General features: G+C 39.7%; 1 protein-coding gene across 1 annotated transcript in view; it reads right to left on the minus strand.

Annotated features, from left to right (window-relative positions):
• Nucleotides 1-20,684, minus strand: part of CFAP91 (cilia and flagella associated protein 91) — a 45,112-nt gene extending 24,428 nt beyond the window's left edge. The window contains exons 1-6 of the mRNA XM_036746236.1: nt 20,604-20,684; nt 19,717-19,773; nt 14,328-14,509; nt 10,957-11,134; nt 4,381-4,538; nt 3,131-3,313 (exon numbers count right to left, since the gene is read on the minus strand). Of these exons, the coding sequence (XP_036602131.1) occupies nt 3,131-3,313; nt 4,381-4,538; nt 10,957-11,134; nt 14,328-14,509; nt 19,717-19,773; nt 20,604-20,665 (820 nt within the window). The 5' untranslated portion in view covers nt 20,666-20,684. The remainder of the gene's footprint in view (nt 1-3,130; nt 3,314-4,380; nt 4,539-10,956; nt 11,135-14,327; nt 14,510-19,716; nt 19,774-20,603) is intronic.
• Nucleotides 20,685-21,160: the final 476 nt, after the last annotated feature.

Genomic DNA, 21,160 nt, shown 5'->3' on the forward strand with positions numbered 1-21,160 from the left:
GACTTGGCACTGGAAGTCAGCATTTCCTAAGTATTTTATATTCGCATTTTGTAGTTGCTATATGCTAATCATTAAGGTTTGAAATTACATACAAGGTATATTCCAGCCTCTGTTGGAAGTCATTCTCCCAAAAGCAGAAGTCAGTCGGATGAGCATTTATTAAGAATATACTTTGCAGGGCAGCTAGGTGACGCAGTGAGTGCAGCACCGGCCCTGGAATCAGGAAGACCTGAGTTCAAATCTCATCTCAGACACCTGACACACTTACTATCTGTGTGACCTTGGGCAAGTCACTTAACCCCAATTGCCCTGCCTTCCCTCCTCCAAAACAAAACAAAACAAAGAATATACTTCAGGCACTGTGCTAAGCACTAGGGACACAAAGAAAGGCAAAAGACAGGCCTTGCTGTCAAGGATCTCCCAATTTAACGGGTGAGACAACAAGCAAACAACTAGATACAGACAAGATATGTACAGGACGAATTGAAAATAATCTCAGAGAGAAGGTGGGAGCATTAACAGGAATTGGGAAAGGCTTCTTATAGAAAGTGGGTTAGCTAGGACTTGAAGGAAGCCAGGAAGCAGAGATAAAGCAAGAGAGATTTCCAGGCATGGATAACAGACAGAAAAAATGCCCAGTGTTGGTAGATGAAGTATCTTGTTTGAGGAATATCAAGGAGCCCAGTGTCACTGGACTGAGGAGTACACGAAAGGGGCAGCTAAGAGGTGCAGTGGATAGAGTCAGGAGGATGTGAGTTCAAATCTGGCCTCAGACACTTACTAGCTGTGTGACCCTGGGAAAGTCACTTAACTCCAACTGCCTCCTCACACCCCACAAAAATATAAAGAAAGAAAGAGTACACAAGTGTGAGTGAGGTGGTGCAAGGAGACTGGAAACACAGGAGTGAGTCAACTTATGAAAAGCTTTGTGGATAAATGCTGGCAACTGGCCTTGTTGATAATTTCATCTTGACAAAGATAGAAAAAAGGGTATCTGGCATCATCAGTCATGCGGCTACAACAGATTAAGAGGTGTACTCATGAGTGGGGGTGGAGCCAGCGTATCAGAACTAGTCTATGGGACACAGCACTTTGAGCGTACAGATTGAGTTTTCTAGCATGATGGGTTCGATCTCTCCCTGTTTGACTCCAGGTTCCAGTACTGTAGTAATTCTTCCTATCTCTTCCTTCTTGTTGACCCATTACTTGGCAACCCTTCTTCCCTTGGATCCATCTTTTTGGTGTAGCTAGGCTTCCAGTGAATGAATGAAAGACAAAGCACTTATTAATCATCTACTAGGTGTCAAGCACTGGCCTAAGTGCTGGGGGTACAGTCGCAGGGATATCCTCTCCATGAATGGTAATATTAATGTGATTACAGTTACAGAGAGTGAGGGAGAAAGGGGAGTTTAAAGAGGGAGGCAGCCAGAAGAGGAGAAGGGCAATAGCTGAGTACTTAGATGGTGAGAGGGCAGTGTACTGAGTCTGGGTCTGGGCTAGATGGAGATATCTTACCAATTAGGAGCCCAGGACCCCAGGGTAGGAGGTAGTGTGTTGGGTTTGAGTTGGAAGATGGGCCTAAGAGCTACTGCAGCCAGAGAGCAGCATGTTAGGTCTGAGTCTAAGCTAGACTCTAGATTCTACCTTGGCCCAAATTGTCAAGACCATATGAGGTAATCTATGGGATCCAAACTATATCTCCACCCCTGTTCTGGTGAAACTCATATGGACCAATAGATATGTTGGTCATATGGACAAATGAAACTTTTAGAGTGACCATACTACCTGGCTCTTGTGATAGAAAAGAACTTTTGGGATGTGTACCCTAGCTTTTAATTAAGTAAGCGGATTTCAAAAAATTCAAAGAACAGATTGCTATAATCCTGAAAGACTGATATGATCCTGAAGCCTGGGGCTCTAAAAGAGAAATTGATTCAAAGGAAGAGAGGCTCTCAAGAATTAAACTCTCTTACCACCTCATTTTGGATGATTCTGAAAAGGGAAATAAAGTATTCAAATGAGTGTTTGATACAGAGGAGAATTCATGCTTCAGGCAGAGATTAGGGCAAATAACTTCTAATATTCCTTCCAACTCTATGACTGTATGATTCCATAATGTCACTTAATACAATCAAGTGTTCTTGAAAAGTTGGCAGTAAAGGAAATTTCTAAAAATGTCTTCATCTTTTACCATTATGATAAAACTGAAGACAAGTGTTACAAAAAAAAATCAATGGGGAATGTGATAAAAATCAAAAACAATTTTTGTATGTAATAAACAATTTTTAATGTAATAAAATCAAGACAAGAAAAAAATCAAAAGAACTAAGAATATGTAAAAAGTCATGTTTAATTAAAAAAAAATAAAAAAGAACTCTGAAACATTATTATCATATCACTCAACAGAAGTTACAGTCATTCCACTCTGTATGTGAGCCTTCATTATTATTACTATTGATTCACTCTAAGTTGGGCTTGCTCTCTGAATTGTTTTTTAAGTAGTGGTGACAGATTTGTACAGGTTTCCGTATAGTTTCATTTTTGTTTTTTGCCAGATCTCTATCCAATGCAATGGCCCAAATCTGTGAGATGGTTGGCTAAAGCCAGAGGTGGAACAGTCTGTAGTCATCAAGTACAGAGAATCAAACTATTCCTTGTGAACTCAAGGGAGCTTTCTAAGGAGGCACTCTACTTCATTCACCTTTAAGAAAGACTTATGACTCTCTCTTCTCCCAGGGTCCATAGTATCTTTTAACTACCTCCTCAAACTTCCCCCTTCACTCCCCCCACAAACTTTCAGTTGTTCCTTCTAAAGGAGCACATTTTTCTTCATAGTTTCCTTCATAAGCCTTGGTTTGGGTTGTTACTGATGCATATATATATTATATATATATGCATATATATATATATATATATATATATATATATACACATAATAGTTCTTCCTGAGCAAGAATTTCTGTTCTTCAAAATAACAGTATATTTAAAACAATAACTTCCATAGTTTATTCTTTCCGCAACTATGGCTTTCTTATATTGATTGTCCTTTAAGTATGCTAACCCTATATTTTGTTAAAAACATCGGTTACTCTGCTACACTTATAAGCTTGAATTTTTCATGATGACTTACCCTCGTACGTGTTAAGAAAGTGGTTTTTTACAACAAAACGTTCCGAATTACTGTCTGGAAAGCGACCCAGTCGAGAAAGAGGCCCATAGACTTCAGATGCAAAATCATTATATTCATTGATGATGTTTCTTCTCTCAAATTTCCCCTCTACATTTCTTCCCTTCAACATCATTTTTCTGATTGCTGAAATATAATACATCTACATAAGAAACTGCCTCAAAAATATTGTTCTAAAAGGGTGAAGTCACCTAATAGACCATATCTAAATTTAGTCAAAGACCAGCTCCCAAAATAAACAAGGTTCATGTCCAATGTTATACTCAATGTCCAACAGTAATCTCAGCTACATCTATTTTTCTTTAAATACTATATGTTGAGGAACACTGATGCTTGAGTTCAGTGTATTTTACAGTACTGTGCTGAAAGTCACATATATGACAATCAATACCATACAGTCACGTAGGAAACTAACTGAAGTCTGATTTCTAGTGTATTCACATGGTGAAAGTTGAATTCAAGAAACATTTATTAAGCACATATTATGAGTGCTACACACTAGAGATACAAAAATGAAAGTCTCAGGGACCCTTCCCTTTCACTAGAGTTTACGCCTATATAAAGCCTTGCGGGCTAGTCAACCGTTAAAAAGTTGGATGTTACTTAGTCTGATTCCACAGCGGTAGCTCCAGAAGTAGCTGAACACAAAATAAATTTCAACATTGAGCTTAAATCCTTCCCTGAGAGAAGAGCTAAGAAAACCTAACAGCATGGAAAGAAGAATGTTCCTGAAGAGTCTTAGGAATTAAAGAATGCCCTAGTTGCATATTTTTAAGATTGTTCTGTAGCCACAAGAAAGTCACTGTCATAAACACTTAAAACACTAAAGACTCACACTGGCTTCTTTCACTTTATTGTCCAAACTTCACCTCAGGTCTTGTGACCTCGTAAGATCATCTAGAACTCCAGTACACAAAAATGAGGGAAACTCTATGGTGGGGATCTGTCCACTACACTCTTACCTCCTAATTTAAACAACCTGATTGCCAGGCAATTATCAGTAGATTTTTCTAGAACTCAATTTTTGCCTTTTCTCCTTCCTGGGTTTTAACAATAAACCACTATCCATTTCCCACTTCTGGTTGTATACACTAAATTGATAAAAAAAAAAAATCAACATTACACAGCCAATTTGAGAGCTTATTTCAACCCAATTTTTCAATTTCCATGATCTTTGCTATGACACAAATTACCTGATACATGGGTGTGTCTAATTTTTAACAATTTCTCTTCCTTTTCTTCCTGAAGTTCAGACCACTGGGCATTTAAACGCCTTATGTTCACCTCATTTTGATCATCTTCACGCTTCTTCAATAGCTGCTTGAGGACCTCGAGTTGAAGTTCCTGCAGTCTTTAAATGACAAATATACATGACATCTCAAATAGGAATCTTCCAATAAAGTAGAGATGAGTTCCTGCCAAAAATTATTTCCTTTATTTTGGATGGCACTCACTTGTCAATTATTTATTTTGTTATGTGACTTTTCCAGGGAATAAGGCTTAAACCCATACTCTGAACCTATCTAGTACTGACCTAATTAAAATCCTATACTCTTTTGCAGGTGTCAGGGTTTGACTACATCAACAAATCAGATCAAGGAGATTCTTAGGATGCCAGGCCACTAGAAAATAATTTCCATGAAAGAAAAATCTTTACTGCTCCCTCTTCACCCTCTTAAAATGGAAAAAGCATAGGTTACTTTTGCTACAGGTCATGGGTAAAATCAACCAATCAGCAGGAATTCATTGGAGTGCCTATATCAAAGGTCCCTTCTGGTTCTAAAGTTCTCTATCTATCTTCCAGCTGTCTAATAAGGACTCTTAAGTATTACAAAAGAAGGCTATGACATGTCCTTAGCCCTTATAGTTCAAGATCTGCCACACACCCCCTTGAAGAGTACCATGTTTTTGTTTTCCAGTTTGTATAACTTAAAGGTCCATTGTGAAACATTAACTGCCACTGCCATTTTCAAGGATAACTCACATTCAAATATGGATATGGATTAACTAGTAACTTAAATTAGTGCACGTCAAAAGCTCATTTTAGGGCAAAATAACGATCAGTAACTATTATAAGCACCAGATAGGAAGGGAGAATAAGATACTGCTTTCTCAATTGTGGTGAAGAGCAGGGAGGAATAGAGACAGAAGAGAGAGAACATGGACCCAAAAATAAAATTAAAAAAAAACTTTGGAAGAAAGAAATATTATTAGGTATATACTAGGGATATAGTAAATACCACCTTAAGGATATCATGAGGAAACACTTATGGCATCCGTACTCGGTCAGTACTGACCTGTGCTGCTTAACTGGGAGGTCCAGTTCTGTTAATTCCTTAGCCTTGCTTCTGAGATTTTGAACTTCCTAATTCTTGTCATTTCTGTACATTTGTGGGTGGTCTTGCCTAATTTGTTATCTGATGGAAACAGGTCAGTCAGCAGTTTCCCAGAATGCTAGTGAGTGATTTAAATCTGTAGGAAACGCTGAAGGTTTCCCCACTAGTTCCAAAGTCCCAACTGTAGTTTGCCACAGCCCGCCAAGCTGTCCACTGTACCATATTGTCTCCGCATACTGTATACCAGGCTTTCTTCATGTTATATATTTTGTAATACCCTATCTATATCAAAAGGCAATCAATGTTATCTCTTCTATTCAGAAACCTTCACTGCTTACAAACCTTATCTTTTGACCTTACTTGTATTTGGGTCAAAATCTATGCTCAAAGTTATATCTGTTTTTGTTTCCTGATATGCTATGGACAAGTATTTCTTGAGAACATTATAGGCCTTAGAGCAACAAAATCTATTTGCCTATTTCATTTCTGTCTCCAAAACTCTCTAGCCATTTCACTGCTGAGACCCAAATGCCTCTAATTTTGCACTATCTACTCTCAAGGGACAAAAGTCACTCTAAGTTAGACCTCTTAACTTTGGTGTGTCACAGAACCCTCTGGCAGTCTGCTGGAGTCTAAAGGACTCCTCAGAATGATGTTTTTAAATGCACAAAATAAAATATAAAGGATTACAAAGGAAAACAATTGTATTGAAATAGTTATCAAAAATTGCTTTAAAAAAACAAGTTCATGTACCCCAAGTTAAGAAACCCTGCTCTAAGAACTACAAGCAGGAGAGATAACATATCCAGAGATTTTTTAAAGCCTAATTCAGAAGACAAATACCCTATTCACCCAAAAGTATTTTATTTGAAATAGACTTGTCTGAGAGGCTGTGTGCATCAAGGAAGACTTGGATTCAGTGCCACCTCTGACATCCCAGCTATGTGACGCTGGGAAGACCACTTGGCCTCTCAGTGCCCTCTCCCTGCTCACCTTGGCCCCTTCCCCCTCAGGAAACTTGTTAAGATGATCAAAGTGGCAAAACAGTTGTAAATATGCATTGTTAGATGGGGTTTCCTCACCAGAAGTTTCCTCTACAAATGAAATCAAAGTCTAGTAGAAAAAAACAAAAGCAAAGTCTTGGCCAAATGGATAGAAAAAGTGACGAGCTGCCTGCCTGAGCAGAGTAGGTCTTCCTGCTCCTCTTCTGACATTCTAAATGATGGCAGTAAGGGCTTGCACAAGTGTTTATCCATCTGGACTAAGGGTTCCTGTACTTTGCACTGACATGACCTTTCTATACAAGCTCATGAATGAATAACCCCATATCCACATGTCCACATCAATCATTTTTAAAAATAGATATATATATATAAAACCCACTTCCTGTCCCCATGCCTTTGCCTTGGCTGTACTCCAGCCCTAAAATGCCCAGAAGTTACTACACACACACACGCACGCACGCACATGCTGTTTAGTCATTTCAGTCATGTCTGACTCTTTGTGACCCTATTTGGGGTTTTCTTGGCAGAGATCCTGGAGTGGTTTCCCATTTCCCCCTCCAGCTCAATTTATAGAGGACGAACTGAGGCAAACAGGGTTAAGTGACTTGCCCAGGGTCACACAGCTATTAAGTGTCTGAGGCCAGATTTGAACTCAGGAAGATAAATCTTCCTGACTTCAGGCCTGGTGCTCTAACCACTGTGTAACCTAGCTGCCCATACTTATACATATAGACACACATTGCACATACCTACATATTTACATGACTCTCCTCCAAGAGAATAGAAAGCATAAGCCCCCTGAGGGCAAGGACTGTTTCATTTTTATCTTTGTATCCTCAGTGCTTAACACAGGGCCCAGTATAGAGTAGGTGTTCAAAAAACAAATGATTGTTGATTGGACAGCACCAACACCACAGAATGATCAAATTTACTCAAGCAAAGTACCTATCTAGATGGGCCCAAAATACATACGAACTTAAAGTTTCAGTATAGTTGATATTTCGTAAGCATATATGGTAGCTTATATCAAGAGAAAAAAGTTTCTGGTGAAAAAAGCTGTGGATTTAGAGCCAGAAGGCTTGGTTTTAAATTTCAGCTCTGCCAAACATGACTTCTGTTACCTTGTCAAAGGACTTCACTGGTGCCAATATAAGTTCCCTCATTTTCAAAATTAGGGAGTTGGATTGTAGCCCAACTAGATCTCTAAGGTCTCTTCTGGTCCTAAATCTAGACTCCTATCAAATCATTTACAATCTAGCTGGAGACATCAGACACAGGAAACAATTAGAGAATACAGAATAGCAGAAGTCTAAGTGTTGCACGGGTTTTAAGTGCTATAGAGGAGTTCGGAGATCCAAAAATGTAAGAGCCCATGAAGGAGATGGAGTTTTGGATTTCTGACAGGCCAGGAGGACTGAAGAGAACATTTTAGACAAGGGGAACAGTATGAGGAAAGGAAGAGAAAATGAACATAGCCTGTAAGGGACACCAAAGAGACTGGCCTGACTAGAGCAGAGAGCAATAAGGAACAAAAGGCTGGTTGGGTAGGGTGGAACTAGATCATGGAGTTTGGACTTGACCTGTAACGCAATGTAGAAACCTTATAGGTTTTTGAGCAAAGGAAAGATAACATGAAAGCTGCAGAGTATTTTTAAGAAGATTAGTCTGGTAGCAGGATGAATTTAGATAGAAAGAAATTCAATTTGTAGAGATAAAGTATGAAATGTGAGGTGACCGGGGGCCTATATTTGAGTCCATCAGCTGTGGGAATAGAGGGAAAGGAATAAATTTGAGAAGCATTTTGAATGTAGCACCCCCTCTGACAGCCTCCAAGAAAAGCTTAAAGATCCATTTGTTTGACACAATTATGGGGGTCAAATGAGCCCCTACTGATGTATCAACTTTTACCAACTAGGGGATGCATTAGTTGAAAGCAAGAGACATTTAAGTAAACAGTCTAGCAAATATATCTTTAATGTTCTTTGCTGTACTGCTAAGACTAACATTTTTGGAACTACGTCAAGTAATCGTGGGAAGAGGGAGCATTTTTGCTTTACTCAGTATTGAAAAGTAAGGGGAAAAGATCTTCCAAGCACAGATAGACTATATTCTTCCACAAGTACCACACCACAGGGAAGTGTATGACCAAAGAGAACATACATGACCAAAGAATACTGGGGAAGGAAAAGAGAGAGGGAATGTGCCTGAAAGAGCACTTGCCAGGAACCTATGTGGTCAGGGCACATTGCTAGAGAGTGCACACATCAGGATCACATGTGATCCTGTGTGATCACATATGACAAGGCCTACCAATACCTCTGATGCTCCCTACGGAGCTACCCTACAGTCCTCTGGTGATATCATTGTGTGGATCTCCATGTGGTCCTGCATCTCTTCTGAGCATCAAGTATTTGTACTGAGCATTCTATCTCTACTCTCTGACAGGTTCTGCGTTGTATGTACTTGGGTATTTCTCATCACTAAACTGCTCTCTATTACCATCTCCTGAACTTCAGCTCCTCAAAGCCTCTCTCCTCCCATTAACTATGGTACAGGGGCTAGAAAGTTGCTTCTTAACAAGGGCAGGCTAAGCACTTCTAGTTGGGAGGAGCTAGAGCCAAGCACTGCAGCTAGCCAAACAGTCAACAAAAACCAAGCAGAGAGTCACCAGGCTGTGATTAATTGTATCCTTCTAATTCCCTGTGTCCAAAGCAACTTCAAAGTCCATGGTCCCAGACAACTATCTAATTCAGGATTAGAAAATTCCTTCTAAATCCTGCTACATCTCTGACTGGGATCCTTCACTTCTAAAGCTCAGTTGAGGGACTCTGTCAGAGAAAAACCAAGAACTTGGTTTGGAGGTTGGAACACCATAGTAAGTTCCATTTCCAAGAACATCCCTGGCAGATAAATAAATGCTGGTAGGATCCAGGAAATCAGGAAAAAATCCAGGTGAAGAACTCCATTTGGGGTTTTCTTGGCAAAGATACTGGAGTGGTGTGCCATTTCCTTTTCCAGTTCATTTATAGATAAGGAAATTTAGGCAAACAGAGTTCAGTGACTTGCCCAGAGTCACACAGGTCTTCCTGACTCCAGGCCTGGCACTCTATCCACTGTACCACCTAGATGCCCCATACTTATTAGAATACTAATGTGAATGAGGAAGTGAGATCTGCTCACCCAATCCCATGGGCAGCCACAACAAAAGTGATGGCAAAGTCATGCTTGTTCACCATCTGAAATATTCAACAACATCACCACTGGGTATGAATTGTCCTGCCTAATCTTACTGGTCCTTCCATCCATGTGACTGGGAAGAGTTAAATCTATTAAAGGAAAAGTACTCATGGACTACCTATTACTTTTTATTCTATTTGCTCTAACATAGCCTTATGGATCAATTCAACGGGGCCCGGCTCAAAATATGCACCCCACTCCCTACCCCTGCCAAGGAGGTCCGGCAAATGGATGCTAACCTGTTAATTACTTCTCATTACTTAAACAAAGCTTCACTGGAGTCTTCCTCTGATGCCTCTGTGTGGGTGGGGGTAACTGGCGGGTCAAAGGCTGTACCAACAGACCCCGAAGCTTTGGGCACAGGCAATGTATTAGCTGACAACCATAAACCTGGCCAAACTCAAAAAAGTTTATTGCTAGATCATGGTAGGATGGTAGACATTTTGACCACAGCAACTCTCAAAGGCCATCTGCTAATGTAAAAAGGAGTTACAGTATGCATTGGTAGAGGGAGAACCCACAGCATGGAAATCAAACTTTGAAGAACTGAAGTAAACTGGGCAATATTCCAGTCTCCATTCCATTATTAATTTCTTAAGGCATCTAGGAATCCTATTTTTGCTCTTCATTGGTCAGTCTAGGACAGACCTAAGATAGAGCTCTTGGTACACCCACAGTTAGCAGGCATGAATGGATAGAGATCCAGCAAAGGAGACTGAGATAGGTACGAGGAGGATGAGGAGAGAGTGGTATCCTAAAAACCTGGAGAGAAGAGGGTATCAAGGAGAAAAGGGTGATCAATAGGGTCAAAGACTACAGAGGGTTCCAGAAGGGTAAGGACTGAGAAAAGGCCTTTGCAGATGCGATTGTAATGGGCTATACACTCAGCTAAAACACACCCTAGACTGGAGTCACAGGAGCCCTATTCCTTCCTGCTAGCTAAGGGAAAGCTGCCTGAATCATCTGACCTCACCATCTCTCTCTCGGGGCAGGTTAATGATGTAGTTTTTGGAGCTCCTAACTAGGTCTCTAGATACTTATTTTACAGTTGAACTGATCGATGCTTCCCTGCATGTTGAGGTGTAACTATAAACTGGATATACTTTGATGGGTAAACAACCCCAAACTAATGTGACGACACCTATGGTATGCAGTAGTGAAGGAGTGACAGTGCTGATGGCCAAGCACCTACTTCTCAATTTCACGCTCTCTGAAGGCCCACTCCTTCCTTTCCATGTCGTTCATCATTTTCCTCCTTTTATTGAACAATGCGTCGTTACTCAGAGGCGGAAGGGTGGCTTCCCAAGCACGTTTCTCTCTGGCACGTTCGATCATCTCTACTTCAGCTAGTCCTGCTGGAAGTCCCCGACCTTTAGGATAAAACAACAATAATATTTTACAAAGAAACATTACAAAGTCCCCAGAAGAAGCAAATTCCAGAAAGGAAACAGGCTTAGGTAAGCTTTCTCCAGTTTCTTCCCAAGTCCTTGCCTTGCCTTGTGGCCCCATAACACTCTTTAGTATATTCCCTCCTAACTTTCCTTTGTTAAGATTAAATCCTTCCCTGTTAGAAAAGAAAAACATTTTTTTAAAAAGCATGAGATACAGTGACCACCATCTGACAATACAAATATAACATCCAGTCCCAGTAATAACAATGTATTTCGGGTGGGGGAGAAAGGAGATGAGGTGGGTGGGTTAGATGGCATCATTTAAATGGGAGGTTTGCAGGTTTCAAAACAGTGGCATCAGAGGTGGCTATTTCTTGTCAGAATGTAAATACATTTTAGCATTTTTTTCAAAATGTATTAGTGATTTGGGGTAAATAGTGTTTGAGGTATCATTGAAAAGCAGAAAGACACTGAACTAGATGTTAGGAGAGACAGATTTTAGTCCCAGCCCTGCCCCTACCTAGTGTTTAGGTGGCTTTGGGCAAGCATTTACATCTCTGAAAACTGGTTTCCTTCTCTGTAAAATGATGATATTAGATGTCTAAGGTCCCTGATCCCCCTAAAATTCTAACATAGAGTTGGTGGCAGCTGTAAATGATAGGGTACGGTCATTGAGTGCAATTATCTAAGATTTACAAGCTTAAGAAACTTCCTGAAGCACCTTCAAAATACTGTTAATTATCATATCAACCACCATATCAATTAACTATAAAATCAGGTTTTTAATCTTCTAACACTGTTGCCCTTACCTATAACTTGATTATTGCTCTCTCTCTCTGCCTGTTTACTACATTTAGAGATGCTGATGATGCTGAAAAAACAAAAATGTACTTATACCCTGAGATTAACATTCCCACAAATGTGGAGCTCCAAAAGCTCCTCTAGGTTCTTTGCAGCTAGTCTGTTTCTGCCACTTCCTACTTGGGAAAGTGCAATGGGGCCTCTCTCTTCCCCTCTCTCCTCTCTGTCCAAGTTCTGTCCATTCTTGCAAAAGTCTGCCCCTTGCCACCACCGTCCAGATCTGCTCTCAGAATCAGATGCCACGAGGTGGGTTATCCTAGCTAATTCACTGTAAAAAATGGAAGGAATGTCGGGAAAGGGAAGACAGCAGATACAGTCAAAGATGTCTTTTCAAAGCTCTTGAAAACAGACATTACCCCTCCCCCCACCTAAAACTTTCTCATTTCCTACCTGTACCCTCCAACTTGTCATCAAAAACAAACAGCTCAGGCTGTCTACACTTTACAGGTTGGCAACAATTCAGTCTCTTCATCTAATCCAAATCCAGGTCATTCCCACTGAGGTCTCACTCTCCACATCTTTAGGTAAATCTGGCATCTTTCCCTTAGCCCCTTCCAAATACCAAAGGCACCTCATTTGGAACTGACATATAATGAAAATAAGATTAGATACTGCCATTCCAGCAAAATCACCAGTTCAAATTCTTTAACAAAAATGGACCATTTAAAAAAAATTTTCAGTAGAATGTTTAGAAAAATATATCAAATTTCATTTAAAATTTTAAACATTAAAATTTTTAACACTAAAAATGTTATTGCTCCATATATGCCAAAAGATTTGCAGCAGCCTCTTTAGGGGGCAGCAAAGAACTAGAAACAAAGCAGATGCCTATCAGCTGGGGAACAGCTAAAAACTAATTGCGGTAGATGAATGTAATGGAATCACCTGCTATAAGAAACAATGAATATGATGAATACAGAGAAACATGGAAAGACTTACATGAACTGATGCACAAAACCAAGAAAACTATATATACAAATTCAACAATGTAAATTGAAATTGAATGTTGCAAAATTACAAAGAACAAGCATTATTCCAAAGAAGAGATATAAGAAGCTATCTTCCCCATTCCTTTGCAGACATGGGGGCTCCATTCAGTGTCCAGAACACTGAATATATTGTCAGACTTTCTCAATGTACTGATCTATTTTACTGATTTTTTTCTATTCTTTCTCTTTTTCTTTTGTCTTTAAAAAATCCCTTCTCACATCAGTCCTTCTTCCACTTAACTGTAAAATTAATCTTCCTAAAGTAAAGGTCTTACCAAGTCACCACTCCCTCCCATTCAATAAACTTCAATGGCTCCCTATTACCTCCAGGACCAAATATAAAATCCTATGCTTGGTATTTAAAACCCTTCATAACTTGGTTCTCTCTTACCTTTCCAGTCTTCCTAAATCTGAGTCGCTCCCACATAATCTTCAATCAAAACTGACACTGGCCACTTACTTTTCTGTCTACAAGGTACTCCATCTTGTGACTCCAGGCATTTTCACTGGCTGCTCCCCATGCCTGGAATTTTCTTCCTCCTCATCTTTGCCTTCCCTGGCTTCCCTTAGGTGCCAGCTAAAAATCCCACCTTCTGCAAGAAGCCTTTCTAAATTCCTCTTAATACTAGTGCCTTCCCTCTTTTGATTATCTAAAATTTATCTTGTATATCTCATTCGTACATAAGTTGTTTACATGTTGTCTCATTAAACTGATCTCCCTGAGATCAGGGATTATTGTGTTTTTTTGATTTTATTTTTATTTTTTTTCTGTCTTTTTGCAGTGCTTAGCACAGTTCCTAGAACGCAGCAGGTGCTCAATAAAGGCTTGGTGACTTGATTTAATATGCACACACAAATATAAACTCAAAAAAGTTGATTCATAGAGGCGATACGGACTGGTAAACAGGAGACACTAAGTGACTGGATAGGGAAAACCTAAATGAAAGAGGGTGGGTTAGAGAGTGAATGAGTATGTGGGAGAGAATGAGTGGTAAGTAAAATGACCAAAGGATGTTTGTGAAAATTAATTTTGATTGCTAAGAAACAATAATGATGGGTGAACAAGCATTCATGAGCAAGGCTGACAATCTTTGAACAAAGTCCTATGAGAGACTGAATTTTAAAAGAAGCTGTACAGGATAAGATTCTCCAAATAGCAGCTACAATATAAGTAAAGGCAGGTTTCATGAACCTATAGTGGAGAAAGAACGATGGGCCACACAAGGGCCATTGCTAGGACCCTGTTCCCTACATCTGAACATACAATCATCCCTCATAACAGCAGCAGTCACCCCCAATTATTAGCCCATTGGCCAACTTACCCCAAGTGAGAGTAGCCAGGGTCAAGATCTCAGGGATGGTATCCTGGCATACTATGTATTCTGGTGTATACGGATCTGTTTGAGTTTCACTATCCCGATAATCTGTCTGGGTGCCTTGAGTATGCACCAAAGCAATTTTGGGCTGCTTTTTAGCGACTGAAACGTAGCTGTATACATCTTGCCTGAAAGGTGAAAAAGAAAGAAAGAAAAAAAATTAAATCATGTTAGCATCATTTAGAATACTCAATACAAGTATGTACAGGAGTTAAAAATCAAACTCTGAGAACATATTGGCCTATTTTCCCTTCAACTCAAAAGAGACACACAGGAATGTGCCTAGCCACCACTGGCAGGAAGAAAACCTTCTCTGTTTCTCTTTCAGATTCTTCAATATGACTAGGGTTCTGCCCAACTGTCCCTGAAGAATTTCCTTGCTACCTCCACATCTGCAAAACAACTGAAAAACAACATTTCCCAACATACTGAATTGAGGGGCAGGATGAAGGGAGCAGGCAGGAAGATAAGGAAGTCAAGGAAAAGCCATTATAAATATAGCCAATACAAAGTGTGGATTCTGGGTGCTACAAGAAAACCTTAAAATACAATATAACCCCTCAAGGGATATGCTCTCCAACTTACATTCCCCCCCATGGTCATACCCCCATATTTAGCTAGCCTCCCTCCCTCCCCCTCTACCCAGTTCAAGGACAGAGAAGGGAAGATAGAGTCTGCCTTCTAAAGAGACTTATTTCTTCCTCTAGGTAGTGGAGTATTGGTCTAGTAATAGAATATAAACCATAGTTATCTAAAATGAATGGCAGGTCTCATACAACGGATGGCCCAAAAGTGTTAGTGCAGTTTTAAGCTACCCTGTATATAAGCACAAGATGGATGACTTGCATATATATGTATATACATATACATACATATACACACATATATGTATGTATATATGTATGTGCTATTAGAGATAAGCATTGATGATAAGCACTATCAAACTACCAACAGGAATCAAACAGTGGCTTTTTATTTATCCATCTAGAATAATCACCGGCTCATTTGGTAACGTATGTTTGTGAGAAATCTAATCAATCCTGCAAAGGAGGGCTTAATGAATCTCTCCAGTGCAGATTCCTGATGTAGGACCCATCAGTTATACTCCAAAAGATTTGATGGATGCCAAATAATACTGCTGCTATGATATAACTTCCATAACAACATGATAAATGCTCTTCCTTTCTTGACCACCTTTCTTGGTTACTTACCTTAACTACTAAGTTGTTCCATTTTCTCATTCTGGGGGGTTTTGGAGGAGGGAGAATTAGGAGAGGCTAGATAACACACTGGTTCAGTAGCTGTCAGGTTTCTTCAAAGTTCTTCCCTTTCCTTTCCCATCTCATGACCCTACTGGCCAAGGAAATTCTGCAAGCTGACCATGGCCAAAGGGCTAGACTATGGGTCAGTGCATCATAGAGGCAGAGGCAGGAGGTCTAAAAATGGCAAAACTTTTGTGCTGTTCTGCTCAGCTTGATCTCTGCTATATCTCGATAACCTTGCTGCTGCTGCTACTGCTGCTCCCTTCTCTGGTCCAGCCTTTGCCTGTCAGTTGACTTCCCATAGACTTGGTAATAGAAGTGTTCGTGGTTTACTCTTCTAGCTGTGCTCTCCCAGTCCCAGTAACTTCCGAAATTTCATAAAAGAAGGACCACCTTGAAAAGCCAGTGACTACTATGGTTCTATTTGAGGGTTTAACTCATCTTTTTTTCACTATAACACACCTAAGGTCCATATGCCCCTGTGTATTTATCACCTGAGCTAAGTTCATTCCACCTGAATATGAAAGCTTTGCATTTCAACTTACCCATTTGCTCTTTGTGTGCCCTTCTTAATCCAGGTCTCATCTCTCAGTCCATTATCAACTGCCTGCTGGGCAGCTCTACTTCTACATCCCACAGGCATTTCAAACTCAACACATCCAAAAAAAGGACTCATTTTCTTCCCCCCAACTCACCACTCTGTAATTTCCCTACTCCAATTGAGGGCAGGCAATACATCCTCAAAGTCACCTTTGGTACCTTCCTATTTGTTGCTCCCTACATTCAATTAATTGCCACGTTGTCCTGCTGTTCCCTCCACAACATGTCTCATTCACCTCCTTCCCTCTACTTGCCCTGCCACCAGCATAGCTGAGGCCCTCATCATCTTCACCCGGATTATTATAAGAGCCTCCTAACTGGTCTCTCTGCCTCCAGTGTCACCTCTCTCCCATCAATCCTCCACTTGACTGCTGAAGTAATCCTTCTAAATCACAAGTTTGGCCATGCCATCCTCTTCCTCAAGAAGCTTCCAATGTTCTCTTTCATCTCAAGGACGTTTGCAATTAAGCCCTTTAAGGGATGGATCTAATCTATTTTTTCCAGATTTATTCTGTGACTCCTCCTCACATTCCAGACAAACTGGCCCACTTATTCTTCTTCATACCCCACTTTCCATCCCCCTTTGCTTTTGCATGGGTCATCCACCATACCAGGAATGTTCTTCCTACTCACCTCTACCTCATGGAATTCCTCATTTGCCTTCAAGACTCAGATCAAATATCAATGCTTGTCAAATGTCACTCTCCAAGACTGAAGCTCTTCCTGGTTTCCCCAAATAGTAGTGCCACTCACGTTATTTTGTTTTTATTCTGCATATATTTTGTATTTATTTAACTGTCTATGTAGCATTTCCTCCACGGAGAATGTAAATTCCTTGAGGGCAGAAACTCTTTTCATCCTTGTTTTTGCATCCCCCAAGACTTAGCATGGCGCCTGTCACATAACAGGTGCATTGCTGAATTGAACAGCTGCCATCCGTATCTGTGCTTCTAGATGAAGAGTGATCAGAACAGGGCCCAGGAACTGACACATATACATTCCAAAGTGGTTTTTTTCTATCTATATATTATCCATATTCACCACTAATACTCCATGCAAAGTCCCATCATAGTAGGAGGTAATGCTGGGTTCTTGAAGGTCATGCAAGCAGTGCACAAAATTTCGCAGGTGCTATCAAGCTAGAGGGGTTCTGAGAATAGGCAAGTGATGAGAATGTATGTCTGTTGTCAAAGACTAGATTAGCTAAGTTTAGGATGATTTTTTCTGATTATAGCAACACTTGTCAATAGCCTACTGACGTAATAAGGATCTGCAATGTATACTGGTGTGGTGTGATACACAAAAAAGACTGGAGATATGTAAGGGCAAACATAGTGGGACTTTTTACTGTTTTTTCTTTTGGAGTGCTTCTCAGCACTAAGGCAATCAAGCGCCTTTGATTGAGTCTTGCCTTTGTTTGTAGGAAGGCCCATACCCTTTTGCTAATTAGGTCACAAGAGGTGTGAAGTCATTGGGCCTAGGAAAAAGGGTATATATACTGTGAGGGTAGCCACTCTGAGGAGAGGTTTTGCTTTCGGGGCTCACTCACTGGAAGATTTGATCAGAAGAGACTCTGGGTAGCCATTAAAGATCCCCCCAGATTCGAAAAACCCAGATGTTGGTTCTTCTCTCTCTGGTAACTATGTATGTAATGTCTTGGACAAGACAGCTAGAAGCCTGGCTGTTGATTTGTCTTATTTTGCTCTATTTATATAATTTCTGCTTGTAATTTCTGTTTGTGTTTTCTCTGAAGTTCAGGGTGCTGACTTTTCCCCCTGAAGTAAGTGAATGATATATGCATGTTTAATTAAAGCGAGATTGTAAACCCCTTAAAGTCGTTTTCCTTAGAAAAGCAGATCAAAGAACTGGTGCTTGCAGATCTCCTGTGTGCTGGTGTCATCATTCTCACACAGCCACAGTAGCAGCAAGAAGCACTGTTGTTACAGTATTCTTGCAATATCTGAGGATTGAAGTACAGTATCCATCTACAAAAACTGAAGATGCTACAAAGGATAAAGAGGACAGGAACATAATTTTTGTTGTTGTTGCTGACTCCTCGTGACCCCATTTGGGGTTTTCTTGGCAAAGATACTAGAGTGGTTTGCCATTTCCTTCTCCATCTCATTTTACAGATAAGGAAACTTAGGTAAATGGGGTTAAGTGACTTGACCAGGGTCAAACAGCTAATAACTGTCTGAGGCCAGATTTGAACTCAGGAAGGTGAGTCTTCCTGATTCCAGACCCAGCGTTCTATCCATTGTGCCACCTTGCTGATAGAGAACTTAATTTATAAACAGCCAATAAGGAAGATTTAATCAATTGGTAAGAGCAAGGTGGTAAAATCATTCAATCATTAATCATATTTATTAACTGCACAAGGATCTATCATTACTGTGCTAGACAATGTGAGAAAATTAGATTTGCTCTGTTCAGTAGTCACAGGATGAACCCCTAAGCCCAGCAAGCCATTTCCTAAAGGCTTATCATTGGTCTTAATTGGTATCAATGAAAAAGTGTGCATGAAAAAATTCGTCATTGCCACTGACTAGCAGAACCATTTTTATATACCGAGAATGGCCTGTTATTATTAGTGTATGAACCCGAAAATGCAATTCAATAATAGCCAGTTATGTGGCATTGATCTAGAAAATTTCCCTCCATACAGCAGGAATAAATATTTCCAAACAACACTGAAATAAAGTTGTTGTTAGGGTTTTTTTAAGGGGAAATAGCTTGGACTTTAAAATACAGCTTTTCCCTGTCATGAGATAACACAGGGAAGAAAAGTACCACGTATATTTGAGTTAAATGTAACCTGTCTTCTTCTCTGCCCCTTCTAGGGGAACATGACAAAACTAGAAAGACTCATCTGAAGGCCCTGCTGACTCTAGTCTGCTCCTCATTCTGCCCACACAAGACCTATTGTGACTTCACGCCCTAGGTTAGCAGTGAAGTTGTTTGCTACTTCTCTGTGTATGAAATGACTTGTTTTTCTATACCTGTAAAATATAAAGGTATCTTTCTACAGTCTATTCCTCTCTGGTTTATTATGTGCTACTTTCCAATACCCTAAATATGTGAGCATTAGGAATAATAAATATTCATTGTGTTTGTATGCTCAGAACTAAATACATTTCTTTTCCTAAATCTGTAACTTAAATGAGATATGGCAGGACATAGATCTGCTTCTCTTTTCATGGGTACCCTATAATGCTTAGCTCTGATAGGATCGGCAAATTCTACTAAAGCAGGACATAAGAGAAAGACGAATTCATAGCGTATTTATTGATTGGTTATTGTGACAAATTGTTGAGTCACAGCATCAAACAACAAATATATTTAGCAGAGGAGCAAAAACATTTTGATTAATTTCTTTTTAAATCAAATATACCAAGGCCAAGAGTCTACATCTCTAATGGTGAAGAAACAAAATAAAGTGAAAAATAATTAGTAATACTGCATTTACTACTTACTTTGGTGTTGCAAGAATAACATTGAGTGGCATCTGCTTGTAAAATGGAAGGAAAGGCCTGGGGGGAAAACAAGGCAATACCGTTAAATGGGATTCCTGACTTGGGTGGAAGGTTGCTGACATAACCCCTAAGGTCTCTTATGATTCCAAGATGCTGTAATGCACACATTAAACATGGTAACACTAGCTCTCCCCAATACCTCGGGGGCAGTTTCTTAAATAAGGCCTTCTACATACTATTTCTCATTTTGTCCCAAAACTCACCTGTACTAGGTTATACTTATGTGAAATTACAAAGCTTGTTTCTTCCCACATAGGAAGATCATGTCTAAGAAGAGTCTTACAACTCTTCCTTAAAGTCCAGAACATTTGGAAATGAAAGGGAAAAGATGTCCCGAAAGACAGTTAGCAAGACAGTCCATCCCCAGCTGCAACTGAGTTTCATGGGAAAAGGTTGCTTATGAACAACAATTTGCATTAGAAATTTACTTTCACCAGGTAGCTCAGCAGAGAAAGATTCAAGATTTCACTTCTGTCCCAGAATAGATTCTACAGGAAACTCAGGGGCATTTCTTGATTCACCTGAATTATACAATAGCCAAATGGCTACCTTTTTGAGCTATGGCAAACAGACTGAATCTTTTAGTCCTGCTTGGATGGCTCATACTCACAGAGAAAGCCTATTTGTATCACTTTCCAGTTAGTTCTAATATTTTTCCATCTTCACTGTCTAGGTCCCATGCCATTCTATTTCATTTTTCATCTGCCTAAACTACTGAACCTATTTTCAGCTACAAGGAAATTCCTTTCTCTCATTTTATGAACACATATTCCAATAGACTTTAATTGACAGGTAAGGTTCATGTAACATTAATGTTGGCTTCTTACCATTCAAAATATTTATAGCGATTCTTTCCAGTAACCTGAGGATCTTCATCTTCTTTAGGCATCTTAAAAGAAGTGTCAGCCCTAAAATGAAGCAAGAAAACAACATTCAGGTCTGGAATAAGAATACTAGTTGCCATTTAATTTTTATAGTGCCTTGTTCTAAGAGAGCAATCAATAAGCATTATTAAACATCTTGTGTGCCAGGCCCTAGGGGATACAAAGACAAAACAAAATAACTACAGCCCTTAAGGAGTTTATATTCTTTTGGGATACCATACGATTCCCATGTGTTACTCCACATTTCTTTTTTAAGTTCAGATATCTATTTCAAACTTTTTGCAGGTGAATTATGTCATTATATATGTGTTTTAGGGTGATATTTGGTTCTCCTGATTTGCTGCATGACATTTTAGCTTCTAAAAATCATTTGTCGAAAGTTAAGTGAGTTATATGATTTAAATAAAAATTACCATATACAAAATTACAGGAGAGCAATGGGCCAGGCAGTTCTTGACTTCATCATGGAATCTGTGTAGATGTGCCTCTGGAAATCATGA

The sequence above is a fragment of the Trichosurus vulpecula genome, chromosome 2, assembly GCF_011100635.1.
Source record: "Trichosurus vulpecula isolate mTriVul1 chromosome 2, mTriVul1.pri, whole genome shotgun sequence".
NCBI classification, from domain to species: domain Eukaryota; kingdom Metazoa; phylum Chordata; class Mammalia; order Diprotodontia; family Phalangeridae; genus Trichosurus; species Trichosurus vulpecula.